This window comes from Dermacentor variabilis, chromosome 5 (assembly GCF_050947875.1).
Source record: "Dermacentor variabilis isolate Ectoservices chromosome 5, ASM5094787v1, whole genome shotgun sequence".
Lineage (NCBI taxonomy): Eukaryota > Metazoa > Arthropoda > Arachnida > Ixodida > Ixodidae > Dermacentor > Dermacentor variabilis.
This window is the reverse complement of record NC_134572.1, coordinates 144,935,352-144,961,975: the sequence shown is the minus strand read 5'-3', so window position 1 is coordinate 144,961,975 and position 26,624 is coordinate 144,935,352. Positions and strand designations below refer to the sequence as shown.

The following is a 26,624-nucleotide window of genomic DNA, read 5'->3' as shown; positions in this document are numbered from 1 at the left end:
GCCCTAGCGAAGGGGTGTGGTCACCTCCGCTCAAGGAAGATGGTCACCACGCCACTGGAGGAGGAAGGGGATGATAGTGGCCAGGTTGCAAGCAGACGAAAAGTATTGCTGTAATAATACGAACTGCATTAAAGAGACACTAAAGATGACTACTTTAAGCTTGATTGTTAATGTACGTCTCGAATGTTGGAAACATGTCTTGCCAGGGGAGGAGTCTTGGCAAGACGGGTGCAAGAACAAAAGAAAGGTAGTGGTGATGCATTGTTACCGTACTACCTATCCTCGTTATGTTGTGAATAACTTTTATCCTCGTTATGTTGTGAATAACTTTGAAACCGTCTACTCAGAACTATAGTTAAAATAGTGTACCGAAGAATAAGAATTATATTCTAAATGAGCTTAATACTCATTCTAGTGAGTTCTGATAACATTTTGAGGATGTTGCATGTACTGGCACTGCGTTTGGGGGGCAAAAATTCAAAAATGTAAAGTGTCCCCCTTCATTTCCTCTAGGAAGAACCACCCATGTTTCACCAAATTAATGAACATATAGTCAAGGAAAGAAACTTAAGCAAAACTAAACCAAATTTAGTGTTGCTCTTTAGTGCCTCTGTAAGTGGTCCCTTGTGCTATATTCAGATTTCCACGACTAGTGGGAAAGAGGGACCTGCCAACCTTAAAATGGAAGAAATACTACCTTTGCAGTAAAAAAATAACGCTCAAACTTGTTGAAGAATACTGAAAATTGTTTTCTTGAAAGATGTACATTGTTTAACAAAAAAGATTAGCTGACTTTGTTCTGTAAAGACTTCATGAAAAGGTACGCTGTTCTATATTTGCAGCAAAAATAATCTTCATAATAGAAAAACAAGTGCTCACGGTATTTATTCACGAAATATTCATGTAATGACGGCCGAAATTTAACCTGCCATTTTCACTTCTGGCACTGACTGCTTCCAATAGATGTGAATAGCCGAGCGGGTCCAAAAAGCAAGGTTCTGAAAAAATTTCTCGACGACTATATTTGCATTCTGTTGAGATCAGTTTTGCCCTTGATAGGATGCGAATGAAAAATCATGAAATTATTGGTGTCAATAAAAATGCGTAAGCAACCTTTACAAATCAGGCATTTTACAATAATATCATAAACGTTGGAAGGTATGTAAGTAGTAGTTTATTGTGTTAAGGACGAAAGAGGAAAGAAACTTGAGGGCATTGTAACTGTCTCACTTCCCAGTGGACACCTGACATGTCCCGTGGCCAATGGGAAAAATGCAGGCCAAGGGAAAAAATAGGGGATAGGGAAGTTATCGTAAAATATAGATGCAAAGACAATCCCCAAAAGTGCAGCGATGCATTTGTTGGCACACATGCGGCTCGGCAATATTTTATGGCTGTGAGCCTTGTCGTTTCCAAATATTATCGCAAATAATTGCTGTATTCTGCGTATGTTACTGATGCTAGAACTCGAAATTCCTGAAAGATTTGCTCGATCACAGTTTGTAAATGGACCAGTTCTCTAAGTCAGTCCAAGATGTCAGTCAAACGTCGACTGTGTAAACCAAAAAGGGAAGCATTAAGTTTGGCTAGTTTGGTGGATTGCACATCTGGAATGCAAAGTAGGCAAGTCATACTGCATGAGCGCAACCTTGTGGTATATGCGGCTGGTTTTTTGAGAATGCTTTCAAAGCGCTCCGATGGTAATGTAAAACGACAATGAAGCTGTATTAACCATAAAAATGCTTTTAGTAGTGTTATTCTGGATGTTTTAACACTATAGGCGTGTACTTACTGTCATGATGAGGCTTACAATTGTAAGGCAAGCTTCGCAGGAGCACTTGGAAATCACCAGTCAGATGTGCCATTAGCAATCTAGAAAGAATGCGAAAGACAAATGGCAGGTGGTAATTGGCAATGCCACCTTGTTATTCCCGCACTAAAGCTTCCTGTGACATCACAGGTCACTGTTGCTTCATATAAAGCTTATTTAAAATTGGCTTTATTTAAATTTTACAGCGATACACGAATGTTGAAGTTCGGTAAGCAGCATTCCCACAGAATTGTGTCTAGAGACCATTAGAGTTGTATCTGCCCAAGAACATTGAAAAATAAATTTTGTCTTAAGCATTCTGCAGTGTATATGCCAACGTGGTTTTAGAGCGAAACTGTAAAGAGAGTTTCGAAATGGTGTTAGCGCGGCAGATTTTCAACCTCAAATGTGAATGCAATGCAATGTGTGTCGGAGCCACAAATATGCTCTGAAACTTAATGACCAATTATTGTAAAATAAAAGTTACTTTGCATATACGAAGTGTGTTAAAAAAAGTATCGAACCTTCTTCTTTCCCATGTAAACCAACAAAGTGTGGGAAACTTCCTTTGGTGGCATATATTTTCAATGAAGATGTGGAGGTGACATTCATGAGCAGGCGTGAATTTTTTTTACACCTGCAGAAAGAGTGAGCCTTTCTCTATGCATCAGCCATCGGTTGATGGCAGCTGTTATGTGCTGGCAGCCGGCCTGTGAATCAGGATGTGTGGTGAGCACTTGTCGGATTCCAGCAAGTCGTAAAATGACGAAACAACATGAGCAGCGATACTGCATTAAATTTTGCCAAAAGCTTCCATCGTCGTCGCCAATGTAATGTATGGGGTGGCGTCGGACGACACCGGCCAAAAGGCAGGCTTACCGAGTGGGCATAATAGCACAAAGCACTGCAGAAGGAAGCAGGAGTTTTCCGTTAATGAGAGCCCGACAAAGACCAACTCTATTTCAGCAAAGAGGAAAGGGAACAGGGCACATCACATAATGTTGGGCGTGGCATGACACTAGTGGTCAACCCATTTCGAAACTGAAACACAAGATGCACATAAACCATCCGCAAGATTCAACAGGCTTTCAGGGACGATGCTATGAGCACCACTGATAAAGGAGTGGTACAACTGCTTCAAAGATGGCCACACATCAGTGGACAGCAAACTGCATTCAGGCAGACTCTCAACAAGATGAAATGACAATGTCATCGAGCAAGTGCAGACTTTAGTCGTGGAGGACACTACTGCCCTAATAAAACCCTTGAAACACAAGGGTCTGGAGGCACGTGCTATACAAAACACTTATCGCAGGAGCATCCTCTGGAGAGAGGATGTGCTACGAATTTATGGGACTAATAACACGCAGCATGACATCATTCAAGGATCCTAGAACTGCTTTGGAGTCAAAACCCAGTTTTGAACCAAGAAACATTACAGGTTGGAGAGGGATGTGCTGGCGGTATGCCAGAGGAAAATGTCTCTTTCTCTCAGCTTTGGCTTCCCAACATTCCAGGCGGACGGTGCCATAGGTGTGTCCCATGCTGAGTAAATAGAATAGGAGATCATTTCGTCGTGTTTTTGTTTTGGAGGGCCAGGAACCTAACTGTGGCTTAATCACGTGAAGCTTATTATTTGTCTCAGTGTCCCACAAGCGTTGCCAGTGGCTTTGCAATTTCTTTCGTAAGAAAGGCTTCAGATCTGTGGCAGGGACAACAACGATAGGAGCAGCTCGCGATGTAATTGATGTGGCTGTTTGGTCTGCTAGCATATTACCCTCGATGCCTCTATGGCCAGGTACCCAGCATATAAAGACATGCTGGTTAGATATATACGCTCTACACAGAAGGAATACAGCTCAATGAGTACAGGGCCTTTGTGCGTACAGAGTGACTTAAAAACTTTTACGACGCTTTGGGAGTCTGTAAATATAATTGCTTTTGAAGATTTGATTTCATTATATGTTTCACAGCCGACACTAGTGCATAGGTCTGAGCCATAAAGATGCTTGTTTCTAGGTGCAGTACATTGGATTCCAACAAGGATGGACTAATGGCTGCATAAGACACCCCGGCATGTGGCTTAGAAGTGTCTGTGTAAAACTCTGTGCACAAGTACTTGTACTGGAGTTCTATGAAATGCATTCTAATATGTGCCTCTGGCCTGTGTTTAATGACCTCTACAAAGGATGTGTCACACTCTTATCAGCTGCCACGGCAGCAACAGTTTTGCTGGAGCCATAGGACAATGTTCAAGCACTGCAACACCCATTTCCTCACTAAGGTTCCTCACACACAAAGAGAACAGCTTTCTGGCTACAGGTCGGTTATGGAAAAGAGTGACAGCGGTCATATCATTTATGGTTTAATGAGACAGATGTTCACGGCTTGAATTTATTTTCAGCAAATATGTAAAGCTGGTATATGACCTCTGAAGATGGAGTGACCACACAATTGCTTCTGCATAAAGGTTTTGTACAGGGCTTTTTCCTGAAGGCCCCGGTCGCGAGGCGGATCCCTAAATGGTGGACAGGATCCAGCATCTTTAAAGCATTTGGTGCAACAGACTGATATACTGTTGTGCCATAGTCAAGACGTGAGCCGACGAGACATCTATACAAGTTCAAAAGGCATTTCCTGTCACTGCCCCATGTTGCACTTGATAGATTAGCTTTAATAAGTTTATTGTTTTCAGGCACTTGGGGCTTGGCCCGACAGTGCCAACGTGGGAAAAAGTCGAGCCTCCGGACCTCATTTCAATAAACGTTTTCACACACACACTTAGCCTTCAAGTATTTGACATGCAGGATGAATGCGAGTTTCGAGTCCGATATGATGCCGAGAAACTTGTGCTCTCTGTTTACAGAGAGCGTGTACTTTTCTGTGGGCTCGACCTAAGACCATTTTTCATCAGCCGATTTAACCACTTTATTTAAGCAATACTGGACATGTCGTTTGCAGATAGAAAGGTTGCACGATTTAAAACCAATCTGCACATCATCTATATATACAGAGCAGAACATTGTTCGTGGGATAGCCTTGTGCAGAGAATTCATTTCCACAATAGGCAGTGTACAGCTAAGCACACCGCCTTGTGGGACACCAGTTTCCTGGGGGAGAGACCTTGACAAGGCATGGCCCACCCTTACAAGAAAGGTGCAGTTAGAAAGGTACCTTTCAATAGTATTCAACGTATTGCCACAGACACCCATAGCGGAAGGGTCTTGGATAATACCGAAGCGCCATGTGGTGTCGTACGCTTTCTCCAAATCAAGAAATGCAGAGAAAAAAAAAACTGTTTGTGTATGAATGCATCCCTTACATTTGCCTCAATGCGAACAAGGCGGTCTGTAGTCGACCTACCTTCTCAGAAGCCACACTGGTAAGGATCTAGTATTCCATTGCTTTCTAGGAGATAGACTAGGCGCCGGCTTTTTTCAAAGAGCTTGCACAGACAGCTTGTCAAGGCAATAGGTCTGTTACTACAAGGTAAGGGCAGGCCCTTGCCTTGTTTGAGTACGAGGATTACTATAGCTTTTTTCCAACAAGATGGACTGTGCCCAGCAGCCTTGTCTTGTCTTTTTCAACAAGTATGGAGCTCAAGTGCCGTAGTTTGTAACCATTAATTTAATTTTCTGTGCTTTGGTCGCCCCCTTCACAGTCGTGCGATAACACCACACGCAGCAATTATCGCTGGGGTGGGCCACGCAGTGCGACGGATGAAAAAGAAAGAAAGGAAAAATGACATAAATCGCTACAAAATACAGCACCAGATCTGCTAATAGCAACATGCAAGCGCACAGCTACCAGTGCCAATTACACTGTCTGGCATTAGCACTATATTTGCTTGAGCAAGTGCAAGTTCTAGCTTCAGTCTCAAGTGAAACCTGGTGTACAAGCATGCACCCACAGCCTAGGGAGGACCACCAGTAGATTGAACAGTAATGAATTTGGCACCAAGAACACGATCACAGAAAGTGAAGGGCATAAAGACAGAACGAGCACTTCATCTTGTCTTCATGTCCTTCCCTTTCTCTGATCATGCTATCGCCACTATATTCATTACTGTTCAAAATGCACCGACTAGGCCAACAGCAAGTTCTACTGTGCCGGTAGGTTGGGTTCTGAATAAATGTAAAGCATACATGATTATTTTCGGTACCTTTGTTATGCTAGCATTGTACAGGACCGTTGCCGGCATGGCAGCTCGGAGCAATGGAGAGAGTTTGCACGAGACAAGAGGAGGAGAGGGGTTACGTCAGAGGTCACGTGAGAGGAGCGCACTCTAGTGCCGGCCTGGGCGGGTCAACAGAAAGGCCAACAGGATGAAGCATGTGATTATTGAATTCTATATAAACATTCATTTGTCTGCTAGAAGGCAGTATTCTCTCCTTAACAGCGTGGTATGTTTAAAGCCTCCGCTCATAACACTCCTGGGACCAGAAAGCACTAGCAATCCTGATTACAGTGTTTTGCAAATTGACTTCGTTGTGTCACTATCTTAATGGTGTACTAATGACCATGGCACAGAACCACCATGCACAGTACAAGTATCACATGAAACGTTTATAAACAACAGGAAGCGGAGATAACATACATATATGGTACATTCGACCGGTTCCTACTGCACTCCGACTGTTTTCAGTGATGCCAAGGCCTCTTGACATTGGAACCAGAGATACCATGCCCGAGCCGATTGTTCAGCTGCCCTCAGGACAATCGAAGCTATATGATCAGAATTATGCTGGATATCGGCTTGGATCTTTGTCGCACTTTCAGCTGAGGGGGCCTCCGAGCGTTTCGAATGGAGCAGGCAAATGTGTTCCAAGCGCTCAAATTCAGCCAGCTGGACATAAACCACATATCATATTGACTGCAAATAAAGACGGGGACAGCGGAAGAGAACCCATAAACAACACGGGCGGTACCCGTCCGCTGTCCCCGTCTTTATTTGCGGTCAATATGATATGCAGCAAACACCAACTAGGCCAAACTGAAGTTCTGAAACATAAACCACACTGCAAGAGCACTCAGAAGTGACCAGTCGAATATACCAACTAGAGAAGCAGTGGAAAAAAGAAGAAACTAAATAAATATAGTACATAAAAATAAGTAGTAGCAAAGATAGAGGAATGAAGCAGATTAGAATAGAGGTGGAAACAGAGAGAGTAAGAAGGGTTTACGGGTGGCCATAGCTAGAGGGAATAACTCGTGATATCGGCTGATAATCGAAATATAATAGCAGACGCAATGCTGCCAGAGTTGGATGAAAAGTTTTGAGCTTGACTGTGAACTAACATTGTAGTGTGGCAATGTCGTAGGCGAGGATGCCAGATTAATTTTGACCACCTAGAGTTCTGTAATGTGCACCCCTAGCATGGTACACAAGTGTTTTAGCATTCCACCCCTATCAGAATGTGGCCACTGAAGCCAGGAATGAAGCCAGGATCTGAAGGTGCCAGCCACATGCACTCCGGTGCATTTTTATTCATCTGGAACATTCTTTCTCGTGATCCAGATTCCCTGTCGTTACCCGACTGGTGTACAGATGCAAATTTCCATTGAGGAGTGCGTTTTTTTGTTGCACTCTGAGCTTGTAACAGACTTCAGTCGCTTGCACATGCAGCTCATAGCACCAACATGAGTCTTCATTCTTTTTATTTATGTACAAAGACCCCTTGTGAACAACTGTGTCGAGTGTGTGAACACACATCCGGTTGAGCAGGAGGCAATAGCACTGAAGTTCTCCGGCATTCTTAAAGGCCGACAGGCTTCTGTGAGGCTGGGAACATCTGGAACTGCTGGCACAAAGGAATGGTCACTTTCCTATTAGGTAGGCCCGAGATGTCACCACTTTGCATTGGTTCCAAGCTGTTCTCAGCTGCCCACAACGGACACGGCCCAGTGGGCGAGTTCGGTGGGCAAGGACGACGACCGGTGCACCACTTCGTGCACCTGCGAAGGGTCGACGAGCAGTTGCATGAGCCGGAATTCGTACTGCACGCTGGCAAGGCTCCGAGACACGGGCTGCACGAACTCCAACGCCTCCAACTGCTGGAATGCCTGGAAGGAGATCGAGGAGAAGACAATCGTTGCTGTTCTTTACAAAAACAAACACGACTTCTCCTGATTGAGTAACTGATTGACTGAGTTTAAAGGGACACTTAAAGAAAATCACTAAATAAGTTTGGATTGGTAAAGTACTTTCTCAAAACAGAAAATCTTGAAATTGGGGCTAATTGGTGAAGTTCCATCTCTTCTTGTGCTAGTGTGAAAAAAAAAAAAAAGACGAACAAGAATGAACACAAACGTACAAGTCACTTGTTCAGTCTCATACTTTTGTGTTCGCCCTTATTCAAGTTTTTTTCTTCGCGCTAGCGCAAGAAAAGGTGGTATGCTCTTTCAAAACACTGTTTTCGTTAATATCGCAGTGGTAGGCTGGTTTTCAGAAGATGAAATGTAGGTCAAAGTTCCATTTCCCGAAATCTGTGCCCAAACTCCAGTACTGGTACATTAGTGCGACGTCACAGATTTCAACTTATTGTTTCATATTTGGGCCATTGTAACTCTGTGAAAGATCTTGAAAGTTGCTAAACTTGCCCTGGCTTACTTAGAATACAATGTAAGCCCACCTTAACTGATAAGAAATTAATTAGGCCGAAGCAGACGCCACTGAATTTCATGACAACATTGCAAGCTGACGCGGGAACTTCATGGCGGCATTGCCAACAGTACTTTCTTTTGTCTTTTCTGGCTTGCCAGGCCTCTACTCACGATAAGAGCTCAAATTATTGTCATCATTAGTGTCTAATGTGTCCTATCATTTTTCTCGTGCAGCCAAAGCTCATGGCTTTAGAGTGCGGTCGTTCCTGCGGCAAGTGCCGACATAACCAAGCAAACGAGCGCAGCGGGGGACGAAAGACGCGAGGAGGAAAGTGGAGGAAGAGGAGGGTATGGCAAAATGGCGAGAAGGAAAGCGTACTGCGGCAACAATGGCTATGAGATAGCGCCAGAGTAGCGCGCGGTGTGTGGGAGGTCCGGCGGCGGCAGCGGCTGCTGTGAATCGCACCCGTGTACTGGCTCTAGCGATCTCCATATTAGCGAGGCAGGAGCGCTGCACATCGCTCCGTTTGCAACGTGCCGCACGAGACAGACTGCCTGTGCCAGCCAACATATCGCGAAATGAAAACATGTATGGAGCTGCGCTCAAACTTCGCATTAGGGAGTACAGTAATCATCGGCATTTTTCAGTTCTATTTCATTTATTTGTAAAATCATCACTTTAGAACACGAAAGACTATCTTGATACATGGCTATTAGCTCAAAGTTCCATAGGTCACACATGATTATGACATCTTGTCGAAATCCCATCATTCATTCCATATTTCAAGTCATACTGTACAGTATTCGCTATACAAACACATTCAACAAGAGTGATAAATGCTTGGGCTAGGATGCCTGCCTACATATGCTTACATGTCTGCTAACAACATATTGTCTTGCATACGAACATTTGTTGATTGCATAATTTACCATCCAATAACCAACAGTGATGATCATGTAGTACTCCAACGACACCTAGAGATAGTGAACCAGTGGTGTAATACATGGCCCATGACACTAAACGTGTCAAAGTGTAAAACAATGTCCTTCACCTGTAAATTCACAGTTTATCTACCACATTCACTGCAGTTATATGTCCCCAACTACAAATTTTAAGTATCGGGGCATGCACCTTACACCTAATCTATCCTGGTCTAAGCACACTAAGTGTGTGTCTGCCAATGTATCCAAATCATTAGGGTTTTCGTGCCAGAACTTGTGGAATGTTCCATCTGCCTTGCGTAAACTGGCTTACTTCACGTTCATGCGACCTCAGCTTGAGTACACGTCTTCCATTTGGTCACCACATCAGAAATACCTAATGGAACCGTTGGAAATGACTCAGAATAGGGTTAGCTGTTTCACTGCTCATAATTACAGTGTCCATGTAACAGTGTCGAGCATAATGCAGATCAAAACCGAACTATCGTAGCAGTCGTTGAGTACTTGCTGTAATATTGCATTGCAGTCATTAGTATTTCATGAATTCACTTGCCGACAGATTTTCCCTACCATGCTTAAAACACCACGTCTTCACATCGCGCAGACTGCACAATAGCTTCAGCTATGACCCCGTACTATATGGAGCGACGCAAGCATTTAACTTTTCGCCACTGTCCCTTGTGCTATCTGTCTTTGGATCAGCCTTTCGGATAGCATTGCTTCACTCAGAAATCATGACGCATTTTGCAGTAATTTGGCCAAACATTTTTCTCCACACTGCGCGTAGGTCTTCTCTTTTTTTCTAACCATTACGCAATGTATAATGTCCCAACACAATGTAACTGATGTTTTTATGCAATGCTGCTTGCTGTTTTTATGCTTATCTGTTCTTTTCTTTTTACCATCTGTCTGGTTTCTGTAACATGCAAATTTCTTTGTTTTGTGCCAAATTTTTAATCCTTATATGCATCTACGTATTTTACCGGTTGTATTTTGTTATAACTTGTACCATATGCCGCCCCTCAACCATGCCTCTTTTTAGGCCTGTGAGTTTTTTCTAAATAAATAAATAAATAAATAAATAAATAAATAAATAAATACAGACATACAGACAGACTTCAGTATTCTGTTGCTGATCTGATTGATGGGCTCATTCTTGAGTAAGTGAATGACTGGTGGCGTTTAATAAGTCTCAAAGCAATATAGTAGAGAGCTGGCCAATTGGTATGGATTCATTGCAGAAAGCACTGCAATGTGCCGAAGACCACTCCAGGTATTATCAGTCGGCACGCTGTGCAAGGTATGGACGTGTTCGGTCATTTGAGCGCACATCCATTCTCTACGTTAACAATGACAAGGGAACTGGGGAGATTGATGAAATCTAGCAAGGTTCGGGAGCGGGCTAGCTGGTAATTGATGAGCAGAGTTGAAGTGCAAATTTAACACAGATTGCTGAAGCATTTTTTATTAACAAGAACTGCGATATATGTGTGAGTTATGCGTTCATATAGCCTTTAGAATTCGAAATCTCTCTCTTTCACAGCTGGAAACAGGTGTGAAAAAAAATTTTTTTTCCTCACTTGTAATAAGTTCACTTCCTTTCTTTCGGCTTCGCTCTTTTTCTGCATACCTATTCCTCATTCGAATTCGGTTAAGTTTTCACTTGAGCGCTAGCAGTGTCCAGATGTTCTGTGTCCATTTGTTTGTGCTCCTTTACAATGTCTTAAAGTAATATAGGAGCTGTAAGAGATGCCATGTGGAGAACTCCAGATTAATTTTGACTTTTTTGAGTTCTTAAATATGAATCTAGAGCTCAGCGCATAAGCGCTTTTTTGCATTCCGACCCAATCAGAATGCGGTCGCCGTAGGTGAGAATCAAACCCATAGAACCTTGTCTCACAAGTAGAATGCCGCTGACAACGAGCCGCCAAAACCGATCTTTTACATTCAGCACAAGACAAGCAACATACTTTGGCCAATGAGCATCACAGATTACTTTGATTATACATCTCACATGGATGCACATTTGCATCAGTTTGAGTAGCCTGACGGCGTGGCCAACTGAACTGTAAACTTGACACTCGTGATGATTAGATACCTGGGCACAATACAACACAACTTCACTCATTTATTTTCTTTTGACAAGGCTAAGAACATTTTGTCAAATTATGTTACAAACCAGCTCACGATCAAAGGTACCAGAGTGGATGGATGACCCAGTGGCCTCAGATACCTCAACTGTGTCGCCTATGGGAACACAATGTGATAGCTGTAGCATAAGAAGTCAAATTAATATGGAACTTAAATGCACACTCGCCAACTCCCCGAAAAGTTTTTTTTAAGTTTACGAACTTGGACTTATTTTACAACTTTACAAATGTTGCATCAAGATTTAAAAGAAGAAAAAAAAAATTCTGCCTGCGAAAACGTTTTTCTCATCAGTCTCCGAACTGAAGTTGGAAGTCTGACAGTAAAAGAGTTGTAGTGGCACACTTGATTCAAGCAAGTTTGTACAGACAAGTTCCTGAAGCAGGTGAAATCGGCAACAGCACAGTCGCTAAAAAGTCACTGTAATCTTAAAAGCAGCTTGTTGCCTGTCGCTACCTTGCTGTGCCATGTTTGATTCTGCTTCTACGCTGCCTCTGCAGGTAAATCATCACTTATGATGAGCGTATGCATTAATGAAAATGTGCGCGTTCAGGGCACACGTTCTTCACGTCCATAGGATTTTATGAATTTTAAAGTTCGCAGGTTAAAATAAAAATTACATGCAAGAATCCGCTGTGGCAGTTACCTAAACTATGCGTAAGCATTTGCTGCTAATCACCTGCTGTTTCCTCGTCATATGCTGCTGTGCTTGGCATAATTGCGAGAAACACTGTGAAAGAATCGAGAAACGAAGAAGTGTGGTTGCAACACCGAAATGTTAACACCAGCATGAGACGATGAAGAAGAGGCGAGTGGTAGCAACATTCGCTCATGTTGTGTAATGGTGCGTTTGGATGATGCCACTGCTTCGTGGAGGATGAGCACTAGCTGGTGCGTGTGCTAGTATGCAACGTAATTGAACAGTGTCATGTTTGGTAGACCTTGTACGTAGACTCGATCAATGACCTCAGTTTCCTCCTCTCGATGGAAACTGTTGTCAACTGTGATTAACCATACTCCAGTGGCAGCCCCGTATGGCGTGGCCACGCGGGCCCTACCTTGAAAGCGATCTGCCCTGCGGACACGCCAAGTGCCAATGGCTTCGTGTCAGCTGTGTTCTCGCCGTTTTGAAGCGAGAGGGAGCACGAAGATCAATTCGCTTGCCGCTGCAAGCCCTATCTTGAAAGCAATTTTATTACACAGAAGGCGGACGAAGGAACAAACAGACGGATGGCTTTCCTCGTCGGGCAGGCATAGACATGCTTACGCATTTAAAATTAAATTGTGGAGTTTTATGTGCAATAACCATGAGGCACGCCGTAGCAGGGAACTCCAGATTAATTTTACCACCTGGGTTTCTTTAACAAGCACCTAAATCTAAGTGCACAAGCATTTTTGCATTTCACACCCATAGAAATGTGGCTGCCGCGACCAATATCCAACAAGATCACAGGTTGGCAGGCACGTTTAATGCCTTCTCAGAGACTGCTACCTGTGCAGAGTTTAAGATACAATTGCAAAAGTCATGGTAGTAGTACCTTCATTACCACTGGCTTGCTTGTTTCCAGCGACGACTTTCCAGTTGCAAATTTTAAGAACTCTGCAACGGGGAAAAAAAATTACATTGTTGTCAGGCCACCTTCTCATCCCCAGCTTAACCACCACCACAGGGCAAAGAAAAACAAAAGTTCAAACAAATAAACCGTTAGTGGGGATTGAATGCATGCCCTTGCGGCCATGTGCAGGTGGGATCTGGGTGTGCTAACCACTGAGGAAGGTATCGCGCAACATTAGTGTTTCGTAACTTGTGAAAGATCTTGTGGTGGCTTCTGCGCTTGCATTTCAGAAGACAAGCAATACTGTATTGGCCAAGAACAACAATGCGTGCATTGCCAAGAACAGCATTCGTGCAGAACATATGACCTAAAATTCATGGACAATTCAAGGATTTCAAGGATGCCAAAGGTCACATTTCAAGGAGGGAGTAAAGAACCTTATTTGTACATACAGTGCACTGAAATGTAGCGATATCTCCTTAGCTGCAAGTTCTTGCAACTAAGCAGCTGCTGAGTTGGACAGATGCTCCAAGCTATTCAGGTCGTTCATTATAGGTTCCCTTTTCTACTGTAACAATGTCCACTGCCTTCCAGAAGGATGGCTAGCAGTGTCCTACTTCAGCCAAATTAAGGCTTGGTTGCTTGATATGGCTTTGTCTAGATCCACAATGGCAACAGTGACACAAACAAGCTTGTCTTTGGCGGCTGTGAAAATGCTACATCATAATCATTTAGCGGCACTCTCAAACGAAAACGTCTAGGATCGTTTTCCGATAGACAGTGTGCATGGGCATAGCCACTATGCAGAGTTTGTTATTTGGAATGTTTAAAAGTCACCCTTCAAATGCAGTTATCAAGGAGTACTAAGGGCTCTTGAATCTGCTTTCCAAATTCGAGAGTTTTCAAGATGGCACCACTATTTTAGCAGCACGCAAACTAGATGGCTAGGTGTCCACTGTGACGGCCAGCTGCTGTCCACTGTGAATGCAAAATAAGTGACTCATTTTAGTCACCGAAAACTTATTTCTTACCTTTGTAAACCATCTCAAAGTTGAACGGCTCTCCATCATAAAGTTTCGTCAGGTACACCATTGCAACAACCAGTGACAGCTCCAGCATAGACAACCCTGGAATACAGTGTCGCAGATGAAATACAGAAGTAATGAAGCAAATCTATGGAGCATTAAGCACTGACATTCAGCAACCTGTGCCAAGAGTACTATGCATCCCACACTCTCACCTGTACTTTATCTCTGCAGTTCCATACACCACTGCAGAAACTACAGGCACCTCAATCAGGAGGGCAAGCATATCTAAAGGCATTTATCCACACTTTGTCGCCCGTGCGAGCATCTGCGTTTGCAGGCGTTGCAGCCTTGTCTCTATTGCACAGAACTACAAAGACAAAGTGCGAGTATGCGCCTCCATTTCATGTTGGATTACTCAATGACAAGCACCAGCATGACACAATCTCATGAATATACATAGAGTCGCTGTTGCAACATATGCTTAAACAGACATTAAAGAATGATAAGCTAACCTGTATTGGTAAATTACAATTCCGGAATACTAGATACATCAGCTTGACCACAAGTCGAATGTTGGTAATCCAGAAAATATGCAGGCATGAAAGACGAAAGACGTGCCTGAAGTTCCCGTGCAAACTCTTCATGATGTCATAAGATATAGACAGTGTCTGCTCAGTACTGGTTAATATATTAGCAATAAACAAGGACTGCACTGCATTCAATGAAAACTAAAGACTCAAACCAGCAAGTCTGGAGAACTGTTCTTCAGTGTAAGAATAGCCTAACGAGCAAAAATAATTCAAAATTTGTAACATCACACTGACGTATACCAATACTGCAATTCAGGCTCAAAATTCAGAGGAAAAATTTGCTCTTTACATTCTCCATTATTAACCAGCTTTCCTGAGCCAATTAAATTCAGAACTGAGACGTCATAAAGCACGTCAACAGACTGAACTATACTTAGTACTAAATGAAATGTGGTTTGCATGGCGTGATTGCCATTGCTGTTTTTTTCTTGCTACCCAAACTGCATTGCAGGTAGTCGGGCAGTGCGTGCATGTACATACACACACACATGCACACATGGGACATTATGCTAATGTCGTGACTGCGACCGGAGTTTCCGTATAATTTTCACTGCAATAAAAGAGAGGGAAGGCTTCAGACAGCTAGCAGGGACACTGGTCGCCTAGGGCTGTTCTCCCACACTAGGTGCATTCAAAAAGATTTTGCTGAAAAGTCTTCCTGAGCTACTGCCCTTTAGAACCAGACGTGCTGTGTTTACCAACCAAATAATGCTAAGTTGACATGACGTGCAAGACACGAGTCATTTGCAGCTATTAAAACACACATTCCTAGCAAAGAGTGTCGTACACGAGAGGTGAAGTATTTGTGTGTGCACGTCCGTGTACCTTTCAGAAGGGCAACGTTGGGGTCTTCGAGTTGCTGCCTCTGAGACTCCAGGAGGTGGACAGCATCCAGCTTTGGATTCTTTTCAGAAAGGCACATGACAGGTGGAAGCTGTAAACATGCGGGAAACAAAGCAGACCACTTTAAATGCCTCAACTCCTGTTGATAAATACCAAACAACAGACCTACCTGTAACTACAAAACATGGATACCGTGGAGCAAGGGACAGCATGCCCTCTTTAATTAAAGCTTCACAGTGGATGGCTTTACTTTTACTAGAAGGACAGATGCGACAGAGTATGGCATCACGTTGAAAAAGTCACCGTTCAAACTCAACAGTCTCCTGCAGCACGGCGCAGGGAAAAGCTGAGAAACAAACTTTTGTGACATGTTTTCTTAATATAGTGTTGTATGCTCCCAATTTTAATCACAATAAAATTTGGGATATTAGAGGCGATGTGTAGTTAATTTCACAACTAACTTCCTGTTTGCAACATACTCCAGTCAAACCCGATTATAAAGAATCCGGGTACAGCAAATTATACACTCTATCGAACACACAAAACTAACTAAGCGATATTCAGGCAAAATAAATCTCTTAAAACAAATTCGACACTGGGTACGTCGAATGTCAAGCGACAGCAACCTGAGCCATAAAACCACCTATAATTATTATTATTATTTTGCTTATGCTTTTCGAGCATTTTTACCATTTCACCAGATAGGTTTTACACGACGCGTAATTGATAGAGCTATACATCATACCAGGTTGTTGCTGCATTAGTTGCACAGGCTGCTCTAAGACTCTTGTTGTGATGAGATGTTTTAGCACTGTCATGAGGAGCTTTGTTCTATCATGTATATAACGAATTCATCATAAATACTCATAAAGGTTTGTTGTACATTGTCATGATTAATACCAAATTACCTGATATATACAGGTATATTTAGTGCTTGAACAACTTCGCCATAACTGGTTTTGACTGTATACTGATTTAAAGCTTGTCGTTATTTCTTTGTAGGTTTCTAAGGGCACATAACGTCTCACTAACGTCCAGTTTCGAATTACTGCTTTATTTATGCAGCTGCTTTGTGTGACTGCTTGCAACACACTAATTTTCCTTCTTAATCTATGGATCCCTCACACAACTCCAAGAGAAGTTCTGAAGTCCTGTCTGCATACCATGTTCCATGTAGTTAACCCTTTCAGTGTCACTGATACAACCGTACGTTCTCCACTTGGACATGTGCAATAACGCGAACTTTGCAAGCTCTGGGGTGGTTCCGGCATCTGTTGTGTAATTCTAGAAGAATGTTCTCTCCCCTCAATGGGTCAGCTCAGGCTGGGTTTCCATGCGCGGCTGTGGAACACGCTTCTTTGAGAGCATGGTTGTGCCATGCAGATTGCACGCATCCACAGATGGAAGGGGTGGCTCTGGCTACCGGACTTCGTGCACCGCAACGGCAGCGATTCTCTTTTGGTTCTGCATATTGGCGCTGCAGCACGAGGCAACCACTCTTGCTTATTATTACTGTCTGTCGCAGGTGTACAGCCTTTTTTTCTTTCTTTTTTTTTCATCTCCTGCTCTCTTCGCTACGCCGTGCCTCTCTTCCAGTGACATGAGTGCTCGTTTTGTTGGTGGTGTGCTTTCTCCAGGATGGCTCTGCCTCCTGTCGTATCTCTTTCATCTGTTACTCTCTGTTGTGTCTCTTATTCTCCTTGCTTTATCTGGTTGAGTTCGAATAAACGAAAGTGCTCCTTGCTTGAGTGTGGCCGTGTGATCGCTTTGGTAGCTGCTCGCGCGGGGGCTTCACACTTTGATTGGAGCAACGGCTCTTCCGACTCTGAATACAAGCCAAGCTCGGACCCAGAAGATGACAGCTTGTCGGAGGAGGAAGAGGCAGCTTTGACCGTGTTGAATTGTGATCTTGAGAATGCCAAAAAGTACTAAGAACAATGGTGCTTTTGAGTCCGCTGCACATTTCTACTCTGTCATATAAATGTGTCAGGGCCATACCAAGAGTGCATTTGCCATTATCCGTGTTGTCATGTTTTTCCCTTCTGCATAATTAAGAACAAACCCGTTTGTCCGTTCTATATACGAGAGGTAAACCCAGTACTGGGGATGCATCAACTCCGAGAAAACTCGACACTGAAAGGGTTAATCATAATCAACAAAGATTTCATCAACAGACAAAAAATGAAGCAAGAAAAATTACAGCATTCTGACAACACACCCAAAATGCAAGTGTCAATGCAGAGGTGGTTCTACATCTACTTTTGTCAAGACATGACACATAAGTGAAAGTTTCAAGAACAATTTTTAAGAAGCAGGTTTCATTGAACTGGTATGGCAGAAAGCATTATAGAAAGAGAGCAGATGACAAAGGCAAATCGTACCAACAAGTACTGCATAGCTCGAATGTCCTTGTTGGTCGAGTACAGACGTTGCAAGGCTGTCCTCACAGCACTCTCCTGGGCAAAAGCCTGCACAAGAGACTAGCTTTCAGAAAAGAAAACACAAGGTCATTCTGTTTTGTGACAACTTGTTTGTTGACTGACCGGCTGAACAAACATTCTAGACGACTATAAAGGATATCCACCACACATGGCATTGCTTAACATCACTGATGGCCTCTTCTCTGTCTTGGGATGGAAATGCCAAGGGGTGTTTTGTTGTTTTGCTGTGGCTAGCTCCAACTCTGTTGCTAAAAATTTTATGCAGTGGAGCAGACTGCTGTTATGGTGCGTTTAAAATCATGAACAAGATGCTCCAGTTCTTTGACAACAAGGGGTGATGACAGCTGTATAACCAAATGATGGCCTTTTAGATCATATCACATTATGAAGTGTGCACACAACAGTGGGGTGCCATCTCGGAGATCATGTGAAAAAAAAAATTTCAAATTCGATAGAGTGTCACAAAGTTAGGAACCACTCAAAAAAGCTGAATGCCTCTCCACTACTTGATAACATGTTGTACTGTCACGAGCACGCCAAGGCACAAGTGCTGTCACATTAAAAGAAATGTATTTTTGTTCTAAATGTGACAAAACTAAAACACACAGGGAGCATGCGAAGGCCACAGCAATAATTTCTTAGTTACATGTCTACAAACATGTCACAAGAAGAAAATTTTTCATTTGAAATTGATGATACATTCAAGTTACGTTGGTTTGAATCCTAAACAAGTGTTTCTTAAGAATTGATTGTAATGCACACCATGATACAGAGAATTTCAGAGATGATTATGCAATTACCCATAAATTAAAAGAACAGACCTTTTATTTCATCACTGAAATTAACCTCCAATATCTTTAGAATTCCTGGCCAGTCCCTCTGATATTTATGTGCACCACTGGTCCACTATGGCGATGCCACCTCCCTCTACATTTTAACCCCTTTGTTGCTAGAGCGCCGACAACTTCCAATGTGTGCTGGTGCTGCTCCTCCACTCTCACATGACATGCAGTGAAGTAGAAAGTTGAAATGTAGGACATTGACGTCACCCTAACCATACCCACGAACTGCGACCAAAATCTGGGAAAGTGGTGCCGCCTCTAAGTGAGCCCCGTTTTTGGCGTTACTGGGCATGAATCAAAATGACTGAATATAGCAATAATCGCTAATCAATCTATGAATTAACCAAACTTACTAATTTTATTTATCTCATTAGCCATAGAAGGCATGTTCCAGCTCAAAAGCTTGGAGGAGCTATGACAAAGTCATCCAACAATACTCAGTTTATCAGTGTAACTGATAGTTTAGGGGTTAATATAGTCATACACACAAAAAACTGGGCTCTCAGCATTCGTTTAAACTCAATATTTCGATTTCAAATCGCTGCCTCCAAGCCCCTCCCACTAACAGCAACTGCCATTTTTACAATGTGTGGCGTCGGGAAGTGCAGGGAACGTGCTGCGTCATCCCTTGCGAAACAGTCCGAAATAACATCGGAAGTTCATGGTGATGTTTCCTGCAGCACACTCATGGCTTTAGGAAAAAAATATACAGAGGAGAAACAGTGCTCTTTTTCCTCTGTACTATATTTTTCCTAAATCCATTCGTGCGCTATGCAAAACACTGCTATAAACGACTACCACCTTCCTCAAGCTTCCACTCTAGTATGCAACACCAAGACTATCACTTTTGGCGATGCTATCGCCTCGCCCACCAGGCACACATTGATTGGCTGGTTCAGCAAAATCAAAAGATGACTGGCTGGTCGAGCACTACGTCACGTGAAGGCGACGGTATGTATCGCCGAAAGTGACCACCCGAGAATACGTCCCCAGAAGTCCCGCTCTGCGGACGTGCAGGTGTATATTTCAGGACAGAGTTGCAGATGCTTCCAATTATGATGATAAACTTAGTTTCAAGTGGACACGTGTGTTGTCTGTCGTGAATTTAGTAGAATAAAAAGCACATTTAGTACATATCTCTAATAATAAACTTCCAAGTTACAGCCCTATAGGCAAAAAGTTAAAGGCACAGCCTTTGTCAGGGTCTGGGCTTTTAGCTCTTGCTGCACTTTCTTTTCGTATTGAAAAGAGAGAATAAACTTCAATCAACAATCAAAACGGTAGCTTCAACTTTAAAACTATGCGAATTGACACCTTAAAAATATATGGCATTCTTGTGGCTACATCATTTAACTGGTGTTTACGCAGCAAAAGAAAGAACGTTACTTAAATGTAATATCTGCCTTCTTTTTCTTTTTTATAAGAACTAACAGGCACAACATTGGGGCATGCCAAATAAGGAATGTCACCATGACCGTGCACAAATGCAACCAATGGAAGATTCCTCATTATCACCTTGACGGAGGCATTCCATTCTTCTCTCAGCTTGTTATTCGGAAAGTTGCTGGGCAAGGACAGGTGATCGACCATGATGCCCAGGTACTCCTCAAAGCTGAAGTTTGGAAACAAGTGAAGCTGGCGATGCGAGAAGCGAGACTTCACCCTCTTCTCAAGAAGTTCGACGGCGTCCTGAAAAGTTGCATGCGTGTTTGCCTCGTTACTATCAAGAGCTGGAGCACAAATCTGGCATGTGTAGGACAAACTACATAAACAGTATGTAGTCAATCGTACTTTGTACTTGGCGAACAGGCAGAGCTTAAGCCATCTTCAATGCTACATAGCACTGCAGCTACCTCTAGCATCCAGGTTACAAATATATACGTAAATTGTGAATATACAATGGACTCCACAAAGCTCATTTAAACAAAACAGACGAAGTAGAAGGACAGACAACTTGCCACGAGTGGCAGGGGAACCCACAACCTTCGTGTGATGTGTGTGGTGTTCTACCAATTGAGCTATGGCAACAGCTCTGTCCCTTCGTCTATTACCTTGGGTATTTATGTAATGCATCTATATAACCTACCCTGGGTGTGCTAGCCAGTGCCACTCGGTCATGGTGGCAGGCATGGAAAATTCATTAAACCGCAGCCTTTTAATACCATACGAAGTGACAATCAAGCCAGAGAAGGCATACGTGAAGTTATGTTCAATCAAAACATTGAAATAATCAGGAAAAAAGGAAATGGAAGTGAAAGGAAAGACTATATGCCACAGGCGGGACTGAACCCCCATCTTCGACATTATGTGTGTGGTGCTTTACCAATTAAGCTACTGCTGCGCCATCTACTGACGCACTCTCTTGAGTGTTCGTGTAAGTATACAAAATTAGCACTGGGGCCGTCAGACAGAGCCATTCATGGCCAAGGTGACAGATGTAAGACATCCTTTCAATCGCAGGCATCAGCTCACAAACTAGACTCATGTAAGCTCCCATCTAACCGCGGCTCACGTACTACATGACGCCTGTGGTTAAAAAAAAACGTTCCACATCCACAGCCTGGCCAGTGCTTTCTCTAGCTTCATCACATGTCACTTCACATGGTTCTGAGTAATAAAAAAGTGGGCCCCTCAGATACCCTTAATCTTCTAGCTTATCATATAGCGAGGGCCTTGTATCTGGCAGTCTTGATGCTGTGAGGTTTAATCAGTCTAATCAATCAGTCTTGATGCTGTGAGGTTAATCACACATCTTGATACGAGGGTTAATCGGCCAGCTGCCTGCTCCTAGATCACATACTATGCGACACCTGCAGTTGGAGGACGAAAGGGGGTTAACCGAGGGGCCCGAATTTTTTTTTTTAGCCATATCATGAGAAGCCAACAAAGACACCAAGGAAGACAAAGGGGAAATTACTTGTACTTACTAATCAAATTAAAGAAATGATAAATAATGGCAATGAAAACGGATGAAAAACAACTTGCGGCAGGTGGGGGAATGACCCCAGGTCTTCGCATTATGTGTGCTCTGCTGAAGAAGCGTTCCACATCTGCCGCCTTGGTCTTGAGTGTCAAGGGCTAATCTTGTACACACACGCCCAAGTGGCCAGAGGGATGACGCCACAGTAGCTTAGTTAATGTGTAATGCTGAGATGTGGAATTGGTCCGAGTTACCTTTTCGTCCCCTTTCATGTCCCTTTATTTAATTATTTCTACATTTTAATTAAACATAACAATTAACTTCCCCCATCTTTCTCTGGCTACACTGTCACTTCATATGGTTGTGAGAAACAATACATTTCAATACCAGGCACATTCCATACTTTCCTTAAAAGGTGCCCTAGTGACATATAAAGTGCTGGCTTCTAATTTCTGCCTACTCTCACGGCCTGAAAGCAAAAAAAGAATAAAAGATGGTTACTTGCCAGCCGGCAGGTGATGCCAATAACCAATATTGGTGCTTGAGCCGATTGTGCCACGTCAAACAAATTGTACAGAAGTGTCTGGTTCTTGTGGTAGCAAAACAAGTCGAACTCATCAACAACAAAAACAATCGTCTTGCTTTGCTGGTCCCCTAAAATGAAACACATACCAGGACAAATGTCATATCACTAGTTTCAGTACACAAAATGGAAGACTTTCATATTTAGTAAAACCTGGGGCTGTATTCTCAAGCAAGCTAGCACATAGGAAAATGATATGTTAGGCACAAGTATTTCACTCTATCACATCCAACACTAGATGGATGGAAGCACGGTTTATGGTTCCTATATGCTGTATGGCTCAAAGTTCAAGAACAATTCAACGATTGAAATGCACCTGAAATAAGCTTCACATGCACCCGTGTATTTATGATGGCAGTCAATTTCCCATCGTTTATGATCAATAAATTTGACCTGCCTATAGTTTCGAGAGTGTTTCACAGTCGCAAAACGCACTCATGCACTTGTAGAGAAGCTGTATAAAGGTAAAAGCAACTTTATTTAGACTGCCCTTCACTTTTGCAAATCAGTTCTGCGGAATCCTGTGCCTCAAGAAAGGGGAAATCGCCATCCACTCAAATGTGGCACACAGCTATAAAGGAAACCCTTACGAGTTTCTCAGAAAGACAGCTTCACAGTTGAGGAAAGTTTGACCTTGTCCGGGACTCGAACCCAGGACCAATACCTTTCCGTGGTGGTTGCTCTACCATCTGAGCTAATCAGGAGGCTCGCTTATTGCAGAAAGAGGGTAGATTAGTCAACAACTTGAAGCACAGGGACAATCAGTATGACAAACGAGTTCTGGTTGACCTTTATCCACTTTACAGGACATTAAACCTAGCAATTTATTTTTTTCAATGTTGACGTTATTACTAAGTTGGATTCGAAGTTTGATAATGTAAGCAGTAGCATCACAGTAAACGCGATCTCAAAGAGGTACCAATGGGCTTCTCCAAAGGGGCTCAAAAGTGGTGTTAACAAAAGCAAACATATGCATATCTTATATAAACAAAGCGAGACATCAGACTGAATGGTAAGGGCGCACTAACTACACCACATGCATGCCTTGTTTAAAGCCAGTGTAGAAAAAAATTGCGACGGACTAGCGAATCGGAAGCTGGTTCCCCACATGGCTTTTAGTTATGCATAAGGCCACCATAGCAACAAGTTAATCAGAAACAATTCCTAACAAGCCACAGGAACAAGTTACTGCAGAAGCCAAGTGGCAAAACAGTTACCACTCTTAAAGGGTCCCTGAAACAGTTTTTATTGTATGCTGAGACAAAGAGGGTACCTCTCAAGAAATGCTTTTTCACTCACAAGAATTTTGTGTCAGCACACTGTAATAACACAGGTACAACTGGCTAAATATTACCCTCCCCTCAAGCTGCAGCATTCCACGTCAACTGTTACACCATACGGCCATAATTATGTTCTGCCTCTTTCATGCAGTGACATAAATGTCGTCGAATTGTCGTTGACTCGAACTGAATGCGTCTTTCCTACGCAACGTGGGCTACACAACGCAAAATTTAAAGTGGCGTTTTGTGCGGCGGCACTATGCACAGTGGTCGCTGGCTTGCGCTACATGAAGCACAAAGAGACGGCTGCCACCGCACTGCTGCCAGCGTATATGCAATACATAAACTATGAAGTAGCTGTTTTTGGTATTATTTCAGTTTGATAATCACCTGATAACATGTAAATAACTCATAACATATATGTTTACAATTGTCTCTATATTATGCTCGTAAGATTTCTTTTTAGCAGTAGGTCGAAAAAAAAAAAAAACAGAAGTGCTGCTGCTAACTAGTGAATGTGCTGTTAACAGGCAATTTATGTTTCCTCTAGTCTAGAAGTAAAAAGAAACAAAAATCATGGGGAAAGAAAAGGTACACTTGACACCGGGAATCGAACTCACATTTTCTGTGCTGGAGGCGAAGGCGGTACCACCACACCAAAGGATAACAACTCGGGATGCCAGTTTTCTGACGGACATTTTGACACGTTGTAAGGCACCTTCAATTGCCTTCGCAATGCTTTTTCTTTCCAGACCTTGGCTTATTACGATATTTTTCTGCTATCACTCTGGATATCACTCTGTCATATCATATCACTCTACATATCTCTCTATCACTCTGCAGGTGATCGCTGTCCTGGGCAAGGAGGTTAGCTTTAACATTGACGTGCAGCCACTCACGTCTTCTACAGGGTGTAGTCATTGCAGTTTACTCCCTGCACACACCTGCAGTGCAAGGTGAGCATATAGTACAGCGCTGGTATGTTCCTGTCACCAAAGAAGACATAATTGCTACTATTCTTATGTGAGAACCCCTCGCCGTGCCATCGGCTACCATTTCAAGAGCTGTAGCAGACAATCCGTACGCTCAGGCGAAAGTGGGCCATTAGTTTGAACAAGTATCTACATTAATTGCATTTGTGCGCTTATTTTTAAGGGTACACAAAATACTATGCATACATACGCTTATAAACAAAAGCTTATAGCTGCGGCATGTTTCAAGGATTCCAAGTGAAGTAACACAGGAAGGGGTGGCTGAAAAAGGCAGAAGAGCAACGCCACTGTACTTGGTAGCGAGGCACATTTTTAAAACCTTATAACAAATTACATGCTTCATGTGGAGCACTTAAATCCATCTCTTAATGATCAGAAGGACTTAGCCTACTGACTCAAAATTGTTTCAGGGTCTCTTTATTACAGATGCAATCAAGGTACATTTAAATGTGCATTCATGTTTCCTTTTCCAGCTACCGCCGAAAACTGCAGTATTTTACACCAAACTGAATGTGCTCCAATTTGGTATCACTACATTTTTCCTTTACAAAGGATTGACTTGCCAAATAGCTGTTACCAGTATCAGTAGCTGCACAATTAAGATAATGAAATCAAGTCGCCAGAACTAAATGCAGCAGCAGAAATTCACTTAATGCTGTTACATTCACTGCATTTATGTTTTCATGCCATAGTTCACATATTTCACAAATTGGTTGGCGCTAGGCTCATATGTGTCAACAATTGTATTAGGTATGTTGGCACTAAGAATGAGGTGTGTTGCAGCCAGCTTATTTCAGCTGTCAGTCGGATTAAAGTAACACACACACAAAATCCAAGTTTTTACATGACATACCTGACTTCAAGCATTCCAGCAGAAATGTAAGGTTCTCAGAGAAACTGCCCTGAAAGATTGTCGGCGAAATGTAACACATACTTTCATCACAACAAAGGCACTACAAACAAAATGCTTGATGGCAATACTCACAAACACTCTATCTCCTACAACATTTTCCAACTGCAATTGACGTGTAATATCTTTCAAAGCAATCTTGTCATCGGTGTGAGTGAAACCTGCGCAGGGTGCATACATACATGTAAATTCGCAGTTCCTGCGGCTGCTTGCGGCCAGCTGCTATTGAAGAACAGTGGCGAAAAAAATATGAAGAACCCTACCGTTCAACTTTACAAGAAGAAAGTTTGAAAGGATATCCTGGTGCCGAGACACGCTGTCTAAAACGGCTAGAATCAGCTGAAAAATAAATACGTCAACACGGTTATAACCAAATACCATCAGAACAACAGAGCAACACAAAGCTTATCCCCCTAACAGGTGACTCGTTAGAGCTGGCCATTGCAAGTCTAATGGCGCAAAGCAAAAATTAACACAAAAGCTAAAGCAAACACATCAAAACACACCGATGTCTTCCCACATCCTCTGGGTCCAACGACCAAAACGGAGTTGCTTTCGCCTAGCTTGACCGCTCTTGACAGTAATTCTTCCAGTACACTGCAAGCGAAAATACAACAAGATAAACAATTAACATATTTGTGATGACTGTGGTATTTAAGGCGCACATACTGGATGCGACTTTAAAAAGTGCACTAATCAGCTTACCGCTTCTGCTCGCTGTAGGACTTCAACAGGTCGGGCTTTGCCTGCGTGTCGAGGTTTCTCAATAGACATTTTTTCACCTCACTGATCCACGTCGCAGTCCCAGCGTCACTCGAAGAAGCGCTTTTTCGGGCAGCATAGCGGCCTGACGTCATTTGTAAAACTTCTACAAGTGTGAAAAACACAGCGCAAAGCGCTGGGAACCGGCAAAATTGTTCAGCGCGTTCACTGCTCGCAGCTCCCGCCACTTATTGCTTGAGCTAGACTTGGATTGACAGACAACTGTTTTTTTGTGTTTGAACGCGGTATCATCATCATGATTACTGATCAATCAAGACCGCCAGTGGCTTGATTAAGAAAATTATGACGTTGTTACGTATATGTGCACATAAACAAAAATTTTATTATAAACTTATTTTTAAAGAAACTTAGTG

The 26,624-nt window shown here is 42.8% G+C and overlaps 1 protein-coding gene across 1 annotated transcript; it reads right to left on the bottom strand.

Annotated features, from left to right (window-relative positions):
- Window positions 1-7,266: 7,266 nt before the first annotated feature.
- On the bottom strand, window positions 7,267-26,461 carry Orc4 (origin recognition complex subunit 4). Its single transcript, XM_075693572.1, has 12 exons — window positions 26,194-26,461; window positions 25,995-26,085; window positions 25,752-25,827; window positions 25,564-25,649; window positions 25,432-25,480; window positions 22,229-22,377; window positions 20,319-20,492; window positions 17,902-17,988; window positions 15,503-15,611; window positions 14,091-14,186; window positions 13,042-13,103; window positions 7,267-7,873 (listed from the first exon to the last, which is right to left on the bottom strand). Exons 1-12 carry the CDS (start codon window positions 26,343-26,345, stop codon window positions 7,688-7,690), a joined length of 1,317 nt encoding a protein of 438 aa, XP_075549687.1. The 5' UTR covers window positions 26,346-26,461; the 3' UTR covers window positions 7,267-7,687.
- Window positions 26,462-26,624: the final 163 nt, after the last annotated feature.

What these genes read in the sequence shown, in the direction of transcription:
- Orc4 (XM_075693572.1), bottom strand. Translation starts at nt 26,345, where the DNA reads ATGACGTCAGGCCGCTATGCTGCCCGAAAAAGCGCTTCTTCGAGTGAC. An exon ending in TTGTAGGAGATAGAGTGTTT is followed by an intron (nt 25,481 to 25,563) that starts GTGAGTATTGCC and finishes ACAATCTTTCAG; the next exon opens with GGCAGTTTCTCTGAGAACCT. An exon ending in CAACGTTGCCCTTCTGAAAG is followed by an intron (nt 14,187 to 15,502) that starts GTACACGGACGT and finishes ACTGTATTCCAG; the next exon opens with GGTTGTCTATGCTGGAGCTG.